The following is a 16,759-nucleotide window of genomic DNA, read 5'->3' on the forward strand; positions in this document are numbered from 1 at the left end:
TATTATCCATGCTAACAAACCTACGAGCGATATCGATATCTCATAACAAATAAATATATTAATTGTAATTAAATATTTATAAATTATGTGTTTTCTTTTATTTCAATATTTTTGTTTAATATAAAAAATATTTTGTTTCAATTTATAAGCCCAAATATATATTTATTTATCTTTTATGCAACTGCTATTGAAAAATTAAAACGATACAATCACAGAAAACCTGCACTTAAATGTTAACTATAACGAGACGAAGCCTGGCAACCCTTCTACTGCCAGTGACTACTGACGACAAATGTCATAGGTGTGACATGTGATGATAAATTAAAAATTGAATGTCAAATATGACAAAATGTTGCTTTATCGAATTGTTCTTGGTAAAGAAGTATTATTAATAACATTTCTTAAAATGAACGATAAATTATAATGTAAAGAGATTTATGATAAGGAAACCGTGGTCAATAAAATTAATTAATTACATTATATAAGTTTACAGTACTTTTTAAAAATGTGGTCTATCATAATATTAATATTTTTATCTATTGTATCTTACCTTTTAACTGATGAATTAATACCTAAAATGAAAAATCTTTTCATAAATGCTGGATTATTTGGTGTTGATCTTTGTAAGGTATCCAAAGAAAAAATGTACGTATATATTAGTAAATAAGTTTTTACTGCTTATGTTTTCAAAAACACAATGTTTATAAATATAAAAATTACAGACCTGAAGCTATTGGAGTTGTGTCAGGATGTGTTTTTCTGGTGACAATTTTTTTGTTCATACCGATTGTTTTTGGGAATGATTTGATGGATAGAGGAAATTTTCCCCATAATGAGGTAAAGTTTATTGGTGTAAGTTTTGTTTTTATTAAACTTTCATAATAAACATTGTATATTGCTATACAATATTATATTTCAATAAGTAAAAATTGATAATTCACATATTTAAATCTATATTAATATATTTAAGTTTTTCTAGTTTGCAGAGTTATTGGCAGCTTTATTATCAATATGTTGTATGTTACTGCTGGGATTTGCAGATGATGTTTTAAATTTGAAATGGAGATACAAATTACTCCTTCCGACAGTGGCATCTTTACCATTACTTGTTGTTTACTATGTAAATTTTAATTCTACCACTTTTATTGTACCAATCCCTTTGCGGCCTATTTTTGGAATCTCCATCAATATTGGTTTGTATTATTTCTTTAAAATGAAAGTATTCTTTTTAAGTAAGTCAATTTTGGAACATACCTATATTCTTTAACATTTTTTACAGGTTTCTTGTACTATATTTATATGGGTATGTTAGCTGTTTTCTGCACCAATGCTATTAACATATTGGCTGGAATAAATGGTCTTGAAGTGGGTCAATCGGCAGTAATAGCATTATCTATAATAATTTTCGACATAATTGAATTAAGAGGTGATCAGTTCAAAGCTCATAGCTTTTCTCTTCATATTATGATTCCATATCTTGCCACTACACTGGCATTATTAAAACACAATTGGTAAGTTTAGCTAATGTATAATAACAACTACTACAAAATTTATTATTGATATAATCATTGTAATGCATTATGATTAATCTGTCTTTTAACAATAAAATATATATATACACACATATATATTTTATAATAAGCTTCTGTGGTTATCCATAATAAGTTCTATAATTTTATGCTATTATTGATTTCAGGTACCCATCTAGAGTTTTTGTGGGAGATACATTTTGTTATGTATCAGGCATGACGTTTGCTGTAGTTGCCATTCTCAGTCATTTTAGTAAAACTGTTTTATTATTTTTCTTACCTCAAATTATCAATTTTGTGTATTCTGTACCACAACTTTTTCATATCATACCATGCCCAAGACACAGACTTCCGAAGTATAGTGCAGAGACAGATTTACTTTATCCGAGTAAAACAGTAATTTTAAAAAAAGATATGAATATGTTACACAAAAATGTATTACAAATTTTAACATGGTTTCAACTAGTTGACAAGCAGGAAGATAATGACTGTATTATAATTAACAATATGACACTAATAAACTTATTCTTGATAAAATTAGGACCAATGTCGGAAGTTCGATTAACTTCAAGCTTGTTAATATTTCAAATTCTGTGTACATGTATAGCATTTTTAGTAAGATATCCAATGGCCTCATATTTTTATTAATTTTTCCACAATTTTATTTTCTAAAGCTAAATTATATATACCATAAGAGTGAATTTAAAAGCATTTTTATTTAAAACTAGCAATTTACATAAGTGTATTTGCAAAAAGAAAAGTAGGTGAAACTAATCCTAACCAGTCTTAGTATATTATGCATATGTATATATATATTCAATATTTATGCAGTAGATTTCTTTAAAATTAAAATATTGACAGTAACACATGTATATTAGATCATATACCATATATATACATTTATATAGTGTCCATTTTGTATATTAATATGTAAAACCTTTTTTAACTATTCAACTTGTTAGTTGTAATAGTATTTTTTTACATAAAGAAAAGGATGTGGCTGTGACATGGACCGATAAATATGAGAGGATATACTATATACAATTTTTAAATACTATTTCGAACTAAAGTTTTTAGGCTTATTATTAAGTACCTATAAAGTGGATATTGTTGAATAAAATCAATTCAACAAAAAATTTTATTTTTTTATTCTATTATAATAATAAAAACGTTATAATTATTTAACACATTATGGTAAAAATGAACCATTATCTGGTTAGTCTTACAGATTTTGTGTATTAGTACAAATTGTATGCAATATTTTCATTACTTAGCTTTTAATGATAAATATATATCGTCCTGCCCAACTGAACCCTTAATTAGAACCCTAGACCAGCAAGAAAGTTCAATGAATGACCACTAAATATTGATAATGAATGATAATACCAATGGCCAGTCATTATGACTTTAATTATAAAATATAATAATATAAGCGGACTTACATTGCATTTCATAATAATTATTATTTGTCAATTTATTGTAATCTTACTTGGTGATTGGCCTTTGTGCAAGCCCGTCACCACATATCCGACCGCCAAACAGCAATACCTATAATGTTATTGTTGTGTTCCGGATATACTATTCGTATTTCTTACAGCCCCAATGTCCATGGGCAGTGGTGACCAATTACCAACACTCGTTCCGTTCGTTTAACTATTTTATATTAAAAAAACTCCAAAGAGGAGCAATAATAATACTTTATATTCATTATAATATTCATTTTAAAACATGTTACCCTAATAACTTTATGTCGGCCCTACTTAGTAATAAGCTTTGCCACAAAATAATAATAATTTAGTTATAAATATTTGTTTTTTTTTTCACCACTTTATCGCAATAAAGGAAATATACTAGATATTAAAAGAAAAGCATTCAAGCATACACATCTCTGCCTCACTTCATTTAATCTTCTGTTTGCAATTGAGGAATTATAGAAACATAAAATATATTTACAATAAATTTTTAAATAAGCAACATCTGTACATATTTTTTGAAATTAATCTAATATTTAAAGCCTTAGCTTATGAAATAGGGAATGGTAAATAATTTATTTTTCTAATTACATTGAGAGTAAATATAAAATCAAATATTATAAAAATTAAACAGTAAGATTAGTTTATTAAATATGTATATTTTTTATAATAATTAAAAAAAGGTAAGCATCTTGCATTATTTAATATATTTTTCAAATTATATTGATTGTTTTTTTTAATAATAAGACATTTATTTATAATTTTTGATAATTTGTATTTAAAAAGTCAACCCATTTAACTTTCCAGTATAAAATGTAACTATTTTTTAATTCTTTAGTTTAACCAAATGTCATATAATATATTATCATTGTCAGTATCATTATCATTAATTACTCTAAGAGTTTTAAGAGTCTGTAAATAAAAGGTTAACTCGGAGGTAACAACACCATGTTGAGGACTACCATTTGCAACAATATTCATCTTCATCAATTGTTCTCTCAATTTGTCTTTAAAGTTATCATGTACTTTCATATATATATTACTAATTTGTTCTAATGGCAAAATATCAATAAGAGCTTCATGAAGTTTTACTAAATGCTTAGATATATTTCGGAATGTTTGTGAAGGAACCGGTGGTTTGGCTTCCCAGCTTCCCAACTGTGAACCTAGCATATTACTTACAATTATGCATATTTTACTTTCAATTTCCTTTTTATGCCCAGCTATGTCACTTTCTAAGCTAGTAAAACCATTTAAAGAAACTTCTTTTGAGTGCATTTTTTCTAAAAGCTTTATAATTAAAGGTAAAAGCCATAGGATAACTTGTAAAGATCTTGACACTAAAGCCAAATTTGAGGTGGAAATTGTTTTCAAACCAGCACTCTGTATTGCACCAGCACCTAATACTAGCTGACAGCACCGAGAATTAAACATTCTAATAAGTTCTAACATGCAATGTACCATGTATTGAACAATATCTGGTGATTGCTTAGTTGCATCACAGTATTCTAGTAAAATTTTGATCAACAGTTGCACAGTAGAAACTACAGCATAATTTTCTTTATTGATAATTAAATATTTGCCATCAGGTTTCCCACTTTCATAATTTAGTACAAGAGGTATTTCACCAACTTCACATATTTTACTTATAACACTTTGTAGCTCACATGGTACATCAGCAACTTTCCATCTTTCAGCATTCAGAGCAGCAGTAAGGTGCAATCTTCTTTCAGAATGCAAATTTTGAATATATTTCATAGCAAAGCTTTTTAATGCCAGTTTCATTGCACTACTATAATGTCCTGTTATTTTTGCAAATTCCTTGGAAAAGTTATCTATTAAGTCAGATAATTTTGATAATTGTGATAAATCTGTTAATGCATATTCCTTATCAGTCTTTGTGACTATAAGATTGGCACACCTTTCGTTACTGTAGTCAGAAAGAGAAATAATTACTTTCTTTACTTTTTCTTCTATTAAAAGCAATTCTTCTTGATTCCAAATTTCTTCACTGTCATTTCCTACTATATCACCCATTTGGCTTATATCTAGAATTAAATTGCTTATAGATAAAATTCTTTTAAATAAATTTACTAAGTTTGGTGTAACTTTCTGAAGGAAAGTAATCCCCTCATTACAAAGTAACCATGTATCGCTATTTGAACCCCTCAATACAATTTCTGTGCCTCCATCTCTCTCTGACACTATTTCTACCAGACATTGTTTAATAGTAGCCTGAATTGATGTCATTGCTTCTGTTTTAAAAATGTCAAGAAAATCAAACTCCTTTAAACGAAGAATTCCTGATACAATAGACACTACTTTATCTCTTTCTGGTAAATCTGTTTGGTCTTTAAGTGGTCTATTGAGATCTGATACAATAAATCTTAAAAATTCATTGCTTAGCATTTTATGAATTAATCTTTTCATTTCCGTCAATTGTGGAGATAAATGTCGAAAAGCTTGAATACCAGATAAACGTGTTGATAATACTTTTTGTGTAGAACTGATTAGGTCTAGGGCAGCAACATAGTCTGATGTGCTTAGAAGAAGCTGAATCATTGGCTGTGTTTGCTGCACTGTACCCATTAATTTTAATAGATCATGCACATTATTAAGATTATGATTTATCCTTGTCAAACTTATTAACTTCAATGGACTCTCGCTGAGATTTTGTTTTACATCTTTGATATCTTTTCTTGTATTTTGGACAGTTCTAACAGCTCTCGCCATTTGTTCCATAATAGTGTCATGTGAAAGCATTGCATGGAAGAAGGCATCTGATTTCTGTGCAACTTGTTTTGATATTTTCATCTCAACTACATCAAGGTATGTGCTCAATGTTTCTTGTAATGATCTTATGGTGGAGTTAATATCTTGTGTATTTGAAAGTCCAGGAAATACTTTACTAAATAACTTTGGATCATTAAGTGCTAAGGACTGATCATAGAAAATATTTGGTACTTCACAAACGGTTTCTATCACAGGTGTTCTAGTTTTATTCGGCAAATTTTCTTTAAGTTGACAGTGTCTTCTATATCTTCTAGAAATTTTCTTACAATATGACTCGAAATGTAATAAGCATATTTCCGGTAAATATGGACTAGGATAAATTTCTACTTTATCTATAAAACCATCACCCCATGTTTTTGTAAAAAAATTACTTTGTTTGCCTCTATTTGGGTCATTCAGAACTGCAGGCAGATTCTGTGATGATGAGTAAAATGTCCAGTCATCATTAGTATTAGTTTTATAAATGTGGTATTGTCTTACATGATATTTGAACCCAGCTTTTCGTAAATCTCCAAATTGTAATGCTGAACATATGCCATTTTGCCCATATTGGCATAATATGAGAGTTCCCTCTTTAATACTGTGTTTTTCTTGAATATGTCTAAAATATAAATAGTGCGTTAAAACATGAACATATAATAATGATATATTGTTTAATAAATAAGTTAATTAGAAAATATTCGCTGTATAAGTTTTATTTACAAATAATACAGTAATTTTATTTATATAAAATCGGTAGGCAAATAAATGATTTTATGCACAAAATAAATCTTTGTTTTTCTGTATCTAATCATTTAAAATATATAAAATATAAACCTTTCAAATTCCGTGGCAGTATCGAACAGCAGGTTTGGGCAATGTACACAGTTTTGCCATATTGGCGTCTTATTTGAGATGGACTTGTCCTCCATAACATCTTTGTTCTACTTATGAGAGTAAATGTTTTATATGTTTCTAATATCATCTGAATATTAAATTAACAGAAATTAAAGTATACATGGTAAGTTGGTGAAAAGTACATAGGCTGTCAGTACATCTGGTGACATTTAAATTGGCATTTGACATTGATGACAACTTAAAACACAACACTGCAAGTATACAAATAACTTTTAATATTTTACTAAAGAATTTTGGTTTAGTTTTTGAAAAAAATGATGATACAAACACTAAGAGTTAAGATGTCATTAGTTTAATTTGATATTCAATACCTTATATTTTAATTCATTTATATATGTCGTACAAAAGAAATATGGTGAGTCGGGCCAACAAAAGTAAAAAAAATTGAAAGTAATGTAAATTTTGTTTGCGAAATTAGAATAATAAAAAACTTTGTTTATGTGATTGTGATTCCAAATGTGAAAGCAGAAATGCTTAAGATACTTACATAATTTTTTTATTTATTTTAATAAATTCCTAATGGCACTACTACACATGCCGTTTCTTTTCATTAAAGTTTTAATTTAACTTTTGTTTTTGATAATTCAAATAGTTTTCGAGATATTTTATTTTTAAGGCAAGTAATGAAGGGGTCTCCTAATGCTATAAACACTTTACTACAGTCTCACCTGCCTCAAAAATGTCGAATCTAATAGCTAGAAAAACATGTGTCGTGGATTTTTTTTTAAATATAACTTTCCATTTTAACCTAAAACAACAGATAAATAATAAAATAAGTAGATACGTGCATTTTTAGCACTTATCTTTGAATAGTATAAGAGAAAGTAGCTAAATTCCTCGTTCTGTAGGATAGAATTTTCACCAATAGAAAGAGCATTAGACGTGGAAAGGTTATACATATATATATAATTTGTATATATTCTGTCCAAAATGGCTTAACTATGTCGGAGTTTTGTCAAAAAAAAAATAATGCTTACATAGCTAACACCGACAACAAACCTTGGGAGGTACATCAAAGCAATATACTAGAAAATTGTAGGTCTTAAAAAAGGCCTACAAAAAATACCCGATACCATGTGTCTATCTTCAAACGTCTCAATAAACTCACAATAATTATTTTTTTCTATTACAAATTAGTAATAAATTATAGGTTATTTGCGAACTAATTTACTTAAAATAATAATTTATCCTTATCCAAATAAATTTGTTTGTTGCCTAATAATTTAGGAGATAATCTCTGTCTCTCTCTCTCTCTATAATAATTTAGGAGATATTGCGGTTTATAAATTACTACAACGAAAAAAATGCTCGTGTTTGGCCGGCACGCTACCGCTGTTGATGTTTATTCGTTATTATTGTTTTTTATTATCATATATTGTTTATATTATTTTAATTTTACAAGAATTTTTCAAATGTAATTGTTATTGTATTATATTTATTTTAACTAATTTATATTTGTTTTATTTTAGTAGGTAGTTAAGTCAAGGTTTCTTTTTATATTTAATTAATTTTATTGCATACATTTTATCTATATGTATACTAATAGTAAATAGAGAGAGGCGAGAGAGCGAACTTTGTAAGTTTGTTTATATAACGCAAAAAGTAAATTCCAAAACTACGGCACCTATTTGATTTTTTTTTCATTATCTTATGATTCATTCTAATATAAGTAGTTTAACTATTTATCGTCTCAATATTACGTCGGGGTTACTAATGTATCAAATGTAGGTATAATGTATATTATATAATAATAGACATATTTATATTTCGATATGTTTAATTGCAATAAATTGAGGATAAATCACAATGTAATTATATCGTCCAATTGCAAGTTACATTTTGTTCTTATTTACAGTTTCATACAAATATATTAATGCATAATTTACTAAAGTACACGTTTATGTATTATTTATAACGGCAAAATAGTTGAGATTTATTCTTTCTGGCAATGGTAGCAGGCGCAAGTAACAGCAGACTTAAAAATTAAATTTCTTTCTCCATCTAAGCACAATACTTTTACTGGAATCTAGAACATAAATAAAAACATTAACATATATATATATATATATATATATATACAATATATACATTATATATATACAATTATTTTTTGTATATATATATTAAAAAATATAGATACACTTATAAATTAGTTTTACAATTATAAATTTAATTGATAGCATTGTTTTTGGTATTTAATAAAAGACCATGAATTTTCTTGCTGGTTTTTCTCGCTAGAATCTACATTCCGAACCGGTGGTAGACTTACAGAATATTAAGTAGGTTTAAGTAGGTTTATTAGTAAGGTTTGTTTCACTGTTAAGAATATGTCAAATCATTAAAAAGTACTAAATTGTCTATGGTTTCATCTTCATTTCTTTGATTACTTACGTAAGTCATGATTTAGTACGCGTGAATCTTAACCGTGATCGTAGGTTCAAACCCGGCCAAGCATCACTGAATTGTCATGTGCTTAATTTGTGTTTATAATTCATATCGTACTTGACGGTGAAGGAAAACATTGTGAGGAAATTCAGCCACATGTGTATTATATCAACCCGCATTGGAGCAGCGTGGTGGAATAAGCTCCAAACCTTCTCCTCAAAAGGGAGAGAAGGCCTTAGCCCAGCAGTGGGACAATAACAGGCTGTTGACTGTACTATACTTAACGGACGTCGGAAGGCTGTTTACAAGTAGGGTCTATACCAGTTACCTCTGTCATAATTAACACGTAAACAGTAAGTTGTTAGATAAAGAATACTAAAAATTTATAATTACACACTTACATCCTCAGATTCCATAATATTACAACATTGTCCTAAAGAAGTAACCGGATGGCGTTTGAAACCAAACATGATACTTGGCAGGGACCAGGACTCACAGTATCCTCGGCAGGCATTTGTTGTTATCTCGAACTTAACACAATCCGGAATAGTTATATTTTTTTTGTGCCCTGTTATAAATAAAAAAAAATATATTACTATACTCAGTGCGCTTATTTTTAATTTTGACTGAATATTACACATAAGTATATCAAAAGAAAATTTCTATATATGTAAATAGATATAATTAAATCATATAACAATAGTAAAAATAAGTTATACAAACCCCTAATATGGCAGCCGGGCTTTTTCCATGATTCTGATGCTAGTAAATGACTTATAGATAAAAGAAATATTAAGCCTCTAAGAAACATATCTTTATTTTTCTTTTACTTCACTCCAAGGAATGATAGTCTTATAGAATGGATCCCTTTTTATTTCGTTTTTTCTAAGATTATTACAGTGGTTGTTAATATTTGGTATCCGTATAATGTATGATATGTATAATTTTTATATTGCCATACAGCTAACACAGCTCTATCCTAAAAGGTATTTTAAGTCCTATCAATATATATATATATATATAGTTCCTTTCTTCTTGGTTTCTATAAATGTGTTTTTGTATTTCATAGATTGTGGATTGTGTTGAAATAAAACAACTATGCGTTTAAAAAAACTAATTTCACTATTATTTTGCACAATAAATGTATCTTAAATCAGGACAGCTGCCATCGACCTGAGTTAAGAGTTTTTAAAATCCGTATATTAAAATATTCCCAATTTGCGCTGAATTTATCAAGATGGAAAATGTTTACAACCACTGGCAAGTTCTTGTAACAAACTCTATGTAAATGCTACAAAGAATAAACCGTTAACAACGATCCATTAAGTTAAATGGTTAAGTTTTATGAGATGGATGAGGATGTGCAACGGTCTGTAAGAATTCGCTGAATGATAATCTTTGTAGGTAGGTTGTAAGCTTTCTAAATAAGTTTGAAAACGTAAATATAAAAAATAGTCAGGCTAGTGTTTGTTTTTTTACGAACATTCAAGTTACATTTTCCTATGCTTATATGATCGAACGTGTTTTCTTTGTTTCTACTAAATATTTTAATAGACATGTTATTCAAATGGTACGATATTTATATTATAATATGTACTAAAACAATCCAAGGCAGTTTGTCATTTAATTCCGAAGCGGTTAGTGTAAAATTATATTATTTTCAGTTGGAAGGCTACTAGGCCGGGGGCGGGTGGAGCTTCAAAGCTTCTAGGCTTAGGCATAAATTCGGAGCTGTGTATATGATTAGTCTAGTAGTTTTTCAGTTAGGCATTTAATAAAAACGTCACCTCATTTGTTAGTATAGAAGATATCTAACTAACTATGATAAAAGAGACAGTTACCGATACTGGTAGAAAATGGGTTAACTACTACTTGCTTAAACTATTTTGTTATAAAAGTATTGATGATAATTTTGTTTTGAAATAAAAAGATTTAATTCAATGCTATAATATATTTAGTATGTATTTCAAATATAATTTATATTTTCACTTAATATTAATGGTATTCCGTGCTCGCAAGTCTAAGGCCCGTAGAGCTCGACGAGCGGGTCCGTGCTCAGAAATCGAGACGCTCGCCAGGAGACAGCGACGAGCTAGATTCATATCTCCGGTTGACTGAAAAACATTCATAAGTTAATAATTATTAATTACATTAAATATTTTCATGAATATTGTAAACATTTCGTTTTGATTTTGATGTCATAATCATTCATCATTATGTATGTATGTATGTGACAAAAATCGTTTCGAAAGATGTTTATCCATATATATAGAAACCTTTATCTCTAGGTTTTAAGCTTGTTTTGATTGAGGTTTTAGAAAAATAAAAACAAAGAACATACCAATGCTACGTGAGCTAAATTAAACCAAATATTAGAACATGTTTCTGGATTCGCAGCGAAATATAGCGCCTGCCTGAAGCATGGCAGCGTCAGATCCCATTGATTACAGTAAAGACAGCAGAGACCGAGATTATTATATATCTCAGGGCCTGGAGGATTAATTGCTAACAACCTCCTGGAAATAATATTTTCACTTGAATTACTTATATAACTTATATGTTATCTATACTATATGCTTATACAATAATATTATAAATGCTCTGTCTGACTGTTAGGCTTTTACGGTTAAACTAAACTAATTTTGATGAAATTTCGTATGAACTTGGCTTTAGCCCCAAGAAAGGACATAGCCCTCACCCTTTCAAGCAGGCGAAGAGGAAACTAGTATGTGTAAAGATACAGGATATCACTATCTTGTAAAAGAAATGTGTTAAACCGACAGTTCGTCTTTATAACTATTATATAAATCATAATTTTATTGAGGTAGAGGTAAAAACACAAACTATAAGCCTTTATTATAAAAAAAGTAATATTTTAACAAATATAAAATTAATTTACCTGTAATATCTTAATGCTATTTCCGGTTGATCATTATAAAAATTGTGCATAGCGATATTTGCGATCGCCTCGATATTAGAAGGATCTTCAGTCGCTACGATACGGTAATATTTTACTGCAACAGCAAGGTTGCCCATATGTTCGTGTATACGGGCTTGTTCCAATAATAAAGACGTATTCACGTGAAATACTAAGAGACCTTGTTTACAAACTTCTAAGGCTGAAAGAGGCTGATTAAGACTTACATACATAGCCATCAAACGTAAATATATTGTTACATGTTTGTTCTGTTTGAGTGCTTGTCGTAAGCATTCCTCTACATTTCTAAACATTCCTAGAGATTCGTAACATCGAGCGAGAGAAAAGTTCCACCACCAGTCGGTTGTGTCATCTACTTTTACTGCTTGAAACGCCACATCCATGGCCTGAAAATTTATAATTATAGTAAGTAATGAAAACTTTATTAAATAGGTAATGTAATAAATTACATGAAAATCTTGAATACTCTATAATACCTAATTATCAACGAACCTTACGCACGTTGCTCTCACAATAATATATGTATTCAAAAAGAGTTTTCGATGCTGGGATGAATAGCTTGTCATCTCTGTCTATTAATCTTAATGTAACTGGCGCATCGACATCAAAAGAAGTGCCCCCAGCCAGAGCAGTGGCAGCTCGGGAGGCTCGCGATGCCGTTTGGAGTGCGGTGCGATTGCGAGCTGTACCAGCTCTAGGTATCAATGTGGCTGTTAAGGGTGCTCCTTCCTATAATGATTGTTAAACAAAATTCAGCTGCAGGGGGGATGCTAATACCTGTGTAATGTACTTGATTCGTAATATCGTTTAACTTACTGTATGTATACTCTGTGCTGTTTTGACCACTCTTAGAAATGTTGTTCCAGGTCGTGGTGTTTTCGCTACCGAGGTTGTTGCCCAATCATTTAATTGTGGGAAATAGTTCACCTCTTCGTATCCATTACCAGCTATTTTTGCTAGAACAGTCATAGCACGCATTCGAATAAACTCTATCATGCGATTACTTTCGTTCTTTAATGCTGTATTGCATAATATTAAGCATTCATTGTATTGTCTTGTTACGTACAAATTTAAAATTTTATATTCAGCATTTATATCCATTTTGGACTTTTAAATGATGATTATGTTGCTGCGTTAGGATTCTTGTATTGTTTGCTAGTGATTTTATTGTTTATTGTTTGCATTAATTGGTTGCTAAGCAACATAGCGCTATCAAAGCTTACGCTAATCTATCGTAATTAAACGCCAATACCTACTTATTTCAAAATAAATTCGGGGTACTCGTGAAAGTGCGCCAAACATAAAATTTATTTTATAATATTAAGTTACGTTGCTTTCAAAAAATTCTACCTCATATCCTATGAGTTCCTTACGCCGTTGGTTGTCTGGAAGAGATTTCTATGGGCCGCCTAAGGCCGCCAAAGTTATATTATTATTATATATCGATATCGATCGATATATTATTATTATATATTATTATATATCGATATAATATATCGATATAATATATCGATAAGTACCTATGTACCTACAGTTATAGCCTATAGTCATTTTTATACCTAGGTACTATAAATTAATTAAAGAAATGGATAAGTTAGGTATTATTCTAGAATAAATAACATTCAACTGTGCTCCTAATTTAAAAAAAATGGCTATGTAAATAAATAAAATGAAATACTAAAGAAGTACATATATTTAATATGAGTTAGGTACTTCAAACGTTTCTAAAATGTTAACGTAATAAAATTAAGTAATCATCGATGGAGGGATCAAACGATTCCATGTTTCTTAATTCTTCGTATTTAAGGGCTACTAAGGAATCCAATATAGGTTCAGGGTGACTACGCTGGATTGATTTCACTTCTTGTTTTATTTCTGTTTCTGAAGTAATACGAGATAAATGTCGTGCTTTCACCTGAAAAAGTAATCATTTTAGGTTATTTTATCGTTCTCAAGTGGTGAAATATTTTTTATTGATAATTTTAACTTTTAAAAGCAAAATTCTATTGAGTATATTATAAAAGAATATTATTTCTAATAGTAAAACAATATTTCTGTGTTACTTATTTTTTAGGCAAAATATATAAAATTAAGAAGCCACAGTGAAAAACGGCTACTGGTAAAAGCAGTTTTAATACGGTGCTTTCTAAATAATCTAATTTTTCTATATTAAAAATTTACTGGATTTTATTTTTAGAAAGTTTTATATGTACTATAAAACTGACTGAATACGGTGACCATTAAAGTAAGTAAATGAAAGAAAAATAAAGTCTTACGTGATCTAAGGTAGATTCTGGAACACCGATACTCTCCCATGAATCTGACCCTTTGGGTATTATTAAAGGCTTCATATAGTTTGTGTTCTTTTCTTTAAGAGGTACATTATTACCGAATCCAATGGTATAGAACATATCTTTGGCTTTTCTTACTAAATTAGATTCTTTTAAAGAATAAAACAATAAGTTAGCATTGTGAATCAACGCTACACTTCTCATGGTTGTACAAATGATTTTTTTTATTTCACTATCTAAAAATGATAAAAAGTTGATGTTATTGATAAAAGTGTGTAATCTTTAAATTACTATTTTGATTACATGTTAAAATATACCATAATTTTTAAATATGTCGTATTTTCCTCCAATAATTATCAACTCGAGATTATCCGGCGAGTCATTACATTTTTCTTTGACGGCTATTATGCATGTTTCCAACGTATTCCATATTGCTTTAATTTTACTTAAATCTACCATAACGAAATAAAAGAATTTTCCATCTATTGGAATTGATGTCAAAACATTTTTTAACATTTCCAATTTCCCGCCATATTCCCATACGTGACAAATAGTTTTGTCGATACTTTGCTTCTGAGAAGATTTTCTACCAAACGAATACTCTAATACTAATGTTTCTTTCGGTGTTTCAGTTTTGTCAAGGAAGCTGTGCAACAAAATGGTTTTTCCCTAAAAACATTTAAAAATTACCTTTTAAAAAGTTATTTTTAAGATAATATTAGCCATATGTACATTTTAGTTTATACTGATGATATTTTTTATGGTATTGGTAAGCGGACGGGCGATTGGGTCACCTGATGTTAAGTGGTCATTACCTCCCATAGGAATTGGCGATGTAAGAAATAATAACCATTCCTTACATCGCCAATGCGCCACCAACCTTGGGAACGAAGTTGTTATGTCCCTTGTGTCTATAGTTAACCTGGTTCCACAGTGGTTCTTCAAACTGGAACGCAACAATACTTTGTATTGCGGCTTAGCGGAAGAATATCTGATGAGTGAGTGGTACCTACCCAAACGGACTTGCACAAAGCCTTACCACCGAGTGATGTATTTATCACATAGGAAATGCAAACTATATAAGGAACACATAATGAGATTCAAAATTGACTACACTTTGTGGTTCTAGAAACTCGTCACTGGCTGTGTCAATTATGACATGGTCTACATTTCCGCCATTTTTCTATCGCTATTTGCGCTGTAAAGTCTTATTGTACCCACTTAATATCTTTGCCATTATGTAAAGAAAAAAGACTTCCTCGACGGCGCTTTTAAAATTGGTCTTACAATATCTATAGTCTAATCCAACCACAAGAGGAGTAAGGACAGTAGGTACCTCTAAAAGCACAGTCGCAATCTCCAAATCAATTAAATTTTTTAAAAGTTACTCTGAAGTAACATGTTCACTTTTCTAACCTACCGGCTAAACCAAACTTACATGGTATACACCACTAGCAGTATATCTATTTGTTACTGACCTTCCTCGCGCGTCTTATACCAATATTAACATTTCACTAGCGGGAAATTTTAAGTGTAATTTTTAATTTTAAAACATGGTTCAACTCTCCCACCTGAACAAGTCTGCCGGACTTCTTGGTTTATTATTTTATCCAACGTGTACCTATCTATATTTTTGATATGGAGGAAGGCTTAATACAGTTAGTTTCTTCTTAGCTGCCTGTAATTTATTGACTGACTGATATTTAGCAATTTTTTTTATATGACTTGAATAGCAAGCTTGGCATGAATATCGTTTTCATTATAATTATTTTTCCTATTGTTTTAATCTAATTATTAATAAGACACATTATTTTGTCCAATTGGATATTATTATCATTCTATAAATAATAATACTTCGATAAGAATATACGAATATCGAAAATTGGTATAAAAATATAGTTTTACTCCAACTTCCATTTTTTTACTTAAATTATTCGAAAATCTTGTGTTGATCGAACCTGTGTTTTTCACCAGGTGGACCATATAACATTATTGGTAAGCCTATGCTATTGAAACCTTACTACACATGCACAATCACTTATATAGAAAATGTATAACGTTTAATTACCACAGATTTACTTCCTACCAAAATAATAGTACGCGCATTATCCTCGCTTGATTTAGAAGTATTATTTTTCACCATTTGTGCGGCTATATCAGGTATTGACATTTTATAATATTTATACAATAACTTATACAGTAATGTATTTTGTTATCAAGTCGGTTCAACTGCTATGTTATTGTTTTGGTAGCTAGGCAACAATGTTCACAGAACGCTATTACTTTCAATGACAATATTTATACCATTCTGTAGGTATTGGTTGACAGTTAACCCTAGTGACTGTTTACGGAACTAACGGAATAGATACATTCCGTGTTCAAAAAAATATTTTTTTAGATCAATGGTTTTAAAAGTTATAGATATGGCTTACAAAACAAACAAAAACATATATT

General features: G+C 29.5%; 5 protein-coding genes across 5 annotated transcripts; 1 reads left to right on the forward strand and 4 right to left on the reverse strand.

The window, feature by feature from the left end:
• The first annotated feature begins 334 nt into the window (after window positions 1–334).
• On the forward strand, window positions 335–3,422 carry LOC126771428 (UDP-N-acetylglucosamine--dolichyl-phosphate N-acetylglucosaminephosphotransferase). Its single transcript, XM_050491297.1, has 5 exons — window positions 335–645; window positions 723–837; window positions 980–1,193; window positions 1,280–1,511; window positions 1,697–3,422. Exons 1-5 carry the CDS (start codon window positions 506–508, stop codon window positions 2,175–2,177), a joined length of 1,182 nt encoding a protein of 393 aa, XP_050347254.1. The 5' UTR covers window positions 335–505; the 3' UTR covers window positions 2,178–3,422.
• LOC126771427 (vacuolar protein sorting-associated protein 54) lies at window positions 3,343–6,827 on the reverse strand. Its single transcript, XM_050491296.1, has 2 exons — window positions 6,611–6,827; window positions 3,343–6,395 (listed from the first exon to the last, which is right to left on the reverse strand). The coding sequence occupies exons 1-2, from the start codon at window positions 6,703–6,705 to the stop codon at window positions 3,836–3,838; spliced, it is 2,655 nt and encodes an 884-aa protein (XP_050347253.1). The 5' UTR covers window positions 6,706–6,827; the 3' UTR covers window positions 3,343–3,835.
• A 1,705-nt stretch (window positions 6,828–8,532) lies between these two features.
• Window positions 8,533–9,902, reverse strand: LOC126771429 (thyrostimulin alpha-2 subunit). Its single transcript, XM_050491298.1, has 3 exons — window positions 9,800–9,902; window positions 9,478–9,644; window positions 8,533–8,717 (listed from the first exon to the last, which is right to left on the reverse strand). The coding sequence occupies exons 1-3, from the start codon at window positions 9,885–9,887 to the stop codon at window positions 8,625–8,627; spliced, it is 348 nt and encodes a 115-aa protein (XP_050347255.1). The 5' UTR covers window positions 9,888–9,902; the 3' UTR covers window positions 8,533–8,624.
• Window positions 9,903–11,061: 1,159 nt separating this feature from the next.
• LOC126771392 (tetratricopeptide repeat protein 8) lies at window positions 11,062–13,115 on the reverse strand. The gene is made up of 5 exons (XM_050491257.1): window positions 12,827–13,115; window positions 12,507–12,736; window positions 11,976–12,400; window positions 11,418–11,592; window positions 11,062–11,190 (listed from the first exon to the last, which is right to left on the reverse strand). Exons 1-5 carry the CDS (start codon window positions 13,113–13,115, stop codon window positions 11,062–11,064), a joined length of 1,248 nt encoding a protein of 415 aa, XP_050347214.1.
• Window positions 13,116–13,746: 631 nt separating this feature from the next.
• On the reverse strand, window positions 13,747–16,554 carry LOC126771393 (cytoplasmic dynein 2 light intermediate chain 1). Its single transcript, XM_050491258.1, has 4 exons — window positions 16,374–16,554; window positions 14,623–14,974; window positions 14,291–14,541; window positions 13,747–13,929 (listed from the first exon to the last, which is right to left on the reverse strand). Exons 1-4 carry the CDS (start codon window positions 16,473–16,475, stop codon window positions 13,747–13,749), a joined length of 888 nt encoding a protein of 295 aa, XP_050347215.1. The 5' UTR covers window positions 16,476–16,554.
• Between the last annotated feature and the right edge of the window lie 205 nt (window positions 16,555–16,759).

This window comes from Nymphalis io, chromosome 10 (genome assembly GCF_905147045.1).
Source record: "Nymphalis io chromosome 10, ilAglIoxx1.1, whole genome shotgun sequence".
Classification (NCBI taxonomy): Eukaryota; Metazoa; Arthropoda; class Insecta; order Lepidoptera; family Nymphalidae; genus Nymphalis; species Nymphalis io.

What these genes read in the sequence shown, in the direction of transcription:
- LOC126771392 (XM_050491257.1), bottom strand. Translation starts at nt 13,115, where the DNA reads ATGGATATAAATGCTGAATATAAAATTTTAAATTTGTACGTAACAAGA. An exon ending in GTGAGAGCAACGTGCGTAAG is followed by an intron (nt 12,401 to 12,506) that starts GTTCGTTGATAA and finishes ATAAATTTTCAG; the next exon opens with GCCATGGATGTGGCGTTTCA. An exon ending in ATTTAGCTCACGTAGCATTG is followed by an intron (nt 11,191 to 11,417) that starts GTATGTTCTTTG and finishes AATGTTTTTCAG; the next exon opens with TCAACCGGAGATATGAATCT.
- LOC126771428 (XM_050491297.1), top strand. Translation starts at nt 506, where the DNA reads ATGTGGTCTATCATAATATTAATATTTTTATCTATTGTATCTTACCTT. An exon ending in AAGGTATCCAAAGAAAAAAT is followed by an intron (nt 646 to 722) that starts GTACGTATATAT and finishes TAAAAATTACAG; the next exon opens with ACCTGAAGCTATTGGAGTTG. An exon ending in GCATTATTAAAACACAATTG is followed by an intron (nt 1,512 to 1,696) that starts GTAAGTTTAGCT and finishes TATTGATTTCAG; the next exon opens with GTACCCATCTAGAGTTTTTG.
- LOC126771427 (XM_050491296.1), bottom strand. Translation starts at nt 6,705, where the DNA reads ATGGAGGACAAGTCCATCTCAAATAAGACGCCAATATGGCAAAACTGT. An exon ending in ACTGCCACGGAATTTGAAAG is followed by an intron (nt 6,396 to 6,610) that starts GTTTATATTTTA and finishes TTTATATTTTAG; the next exon opens with ACATATTCAAGAAAAACACA.
- LOC126771393 (XM_050491258.1), bottom strand. Translation starts at nt 16,475, where the DNA reads ATGTCAATACCTGATATAGCCGCACAAATGGTGAAAAATAATACTTCT. An exon ending in TGGTAGGAAGTAAATCTGTG is followed by an intron (nt 14,975 to 16,373) that starts GTAATTAAACGT and finishes AAATGTTTTTAG; the next exon opens with GGAAAAACCATTTTGTTGCA. An exon ending in CAGAATCTACCTTAGATCAC is followed by an intron (nt 13,930 to 14,290) that starts GTAAGACTTTAT and finishes TTACTTTTTCAG; the next exon opens with GTGAAAGCACGACATTTATC.
- LOC126771429 (XM_050491298.1), bottom strand. Translation starts at nt 9,887, where the DNA reads ATGTTTCTTAGAGGCTTAATATTTCTTTTATCTATAAGTCATTTACTA. An exon ending in GCCCGGCTGCCATATTAGGG is followed by an intron (nt 9,645 to 9,799) that starts GTTTGTATAACT and finishes TATTTATAACAG; the next exon opens with GGCACAAAAAAAATATAACT. An exon ending in ATATTATGGAATCTGAGGAT is followed by an intron (nt 8,718 to 9,477) that starts GTAAGTGTGTAA and finishes TTTATGTTCTAG; the next exon opens with ATTCCAGTAAAAGTATTGTG.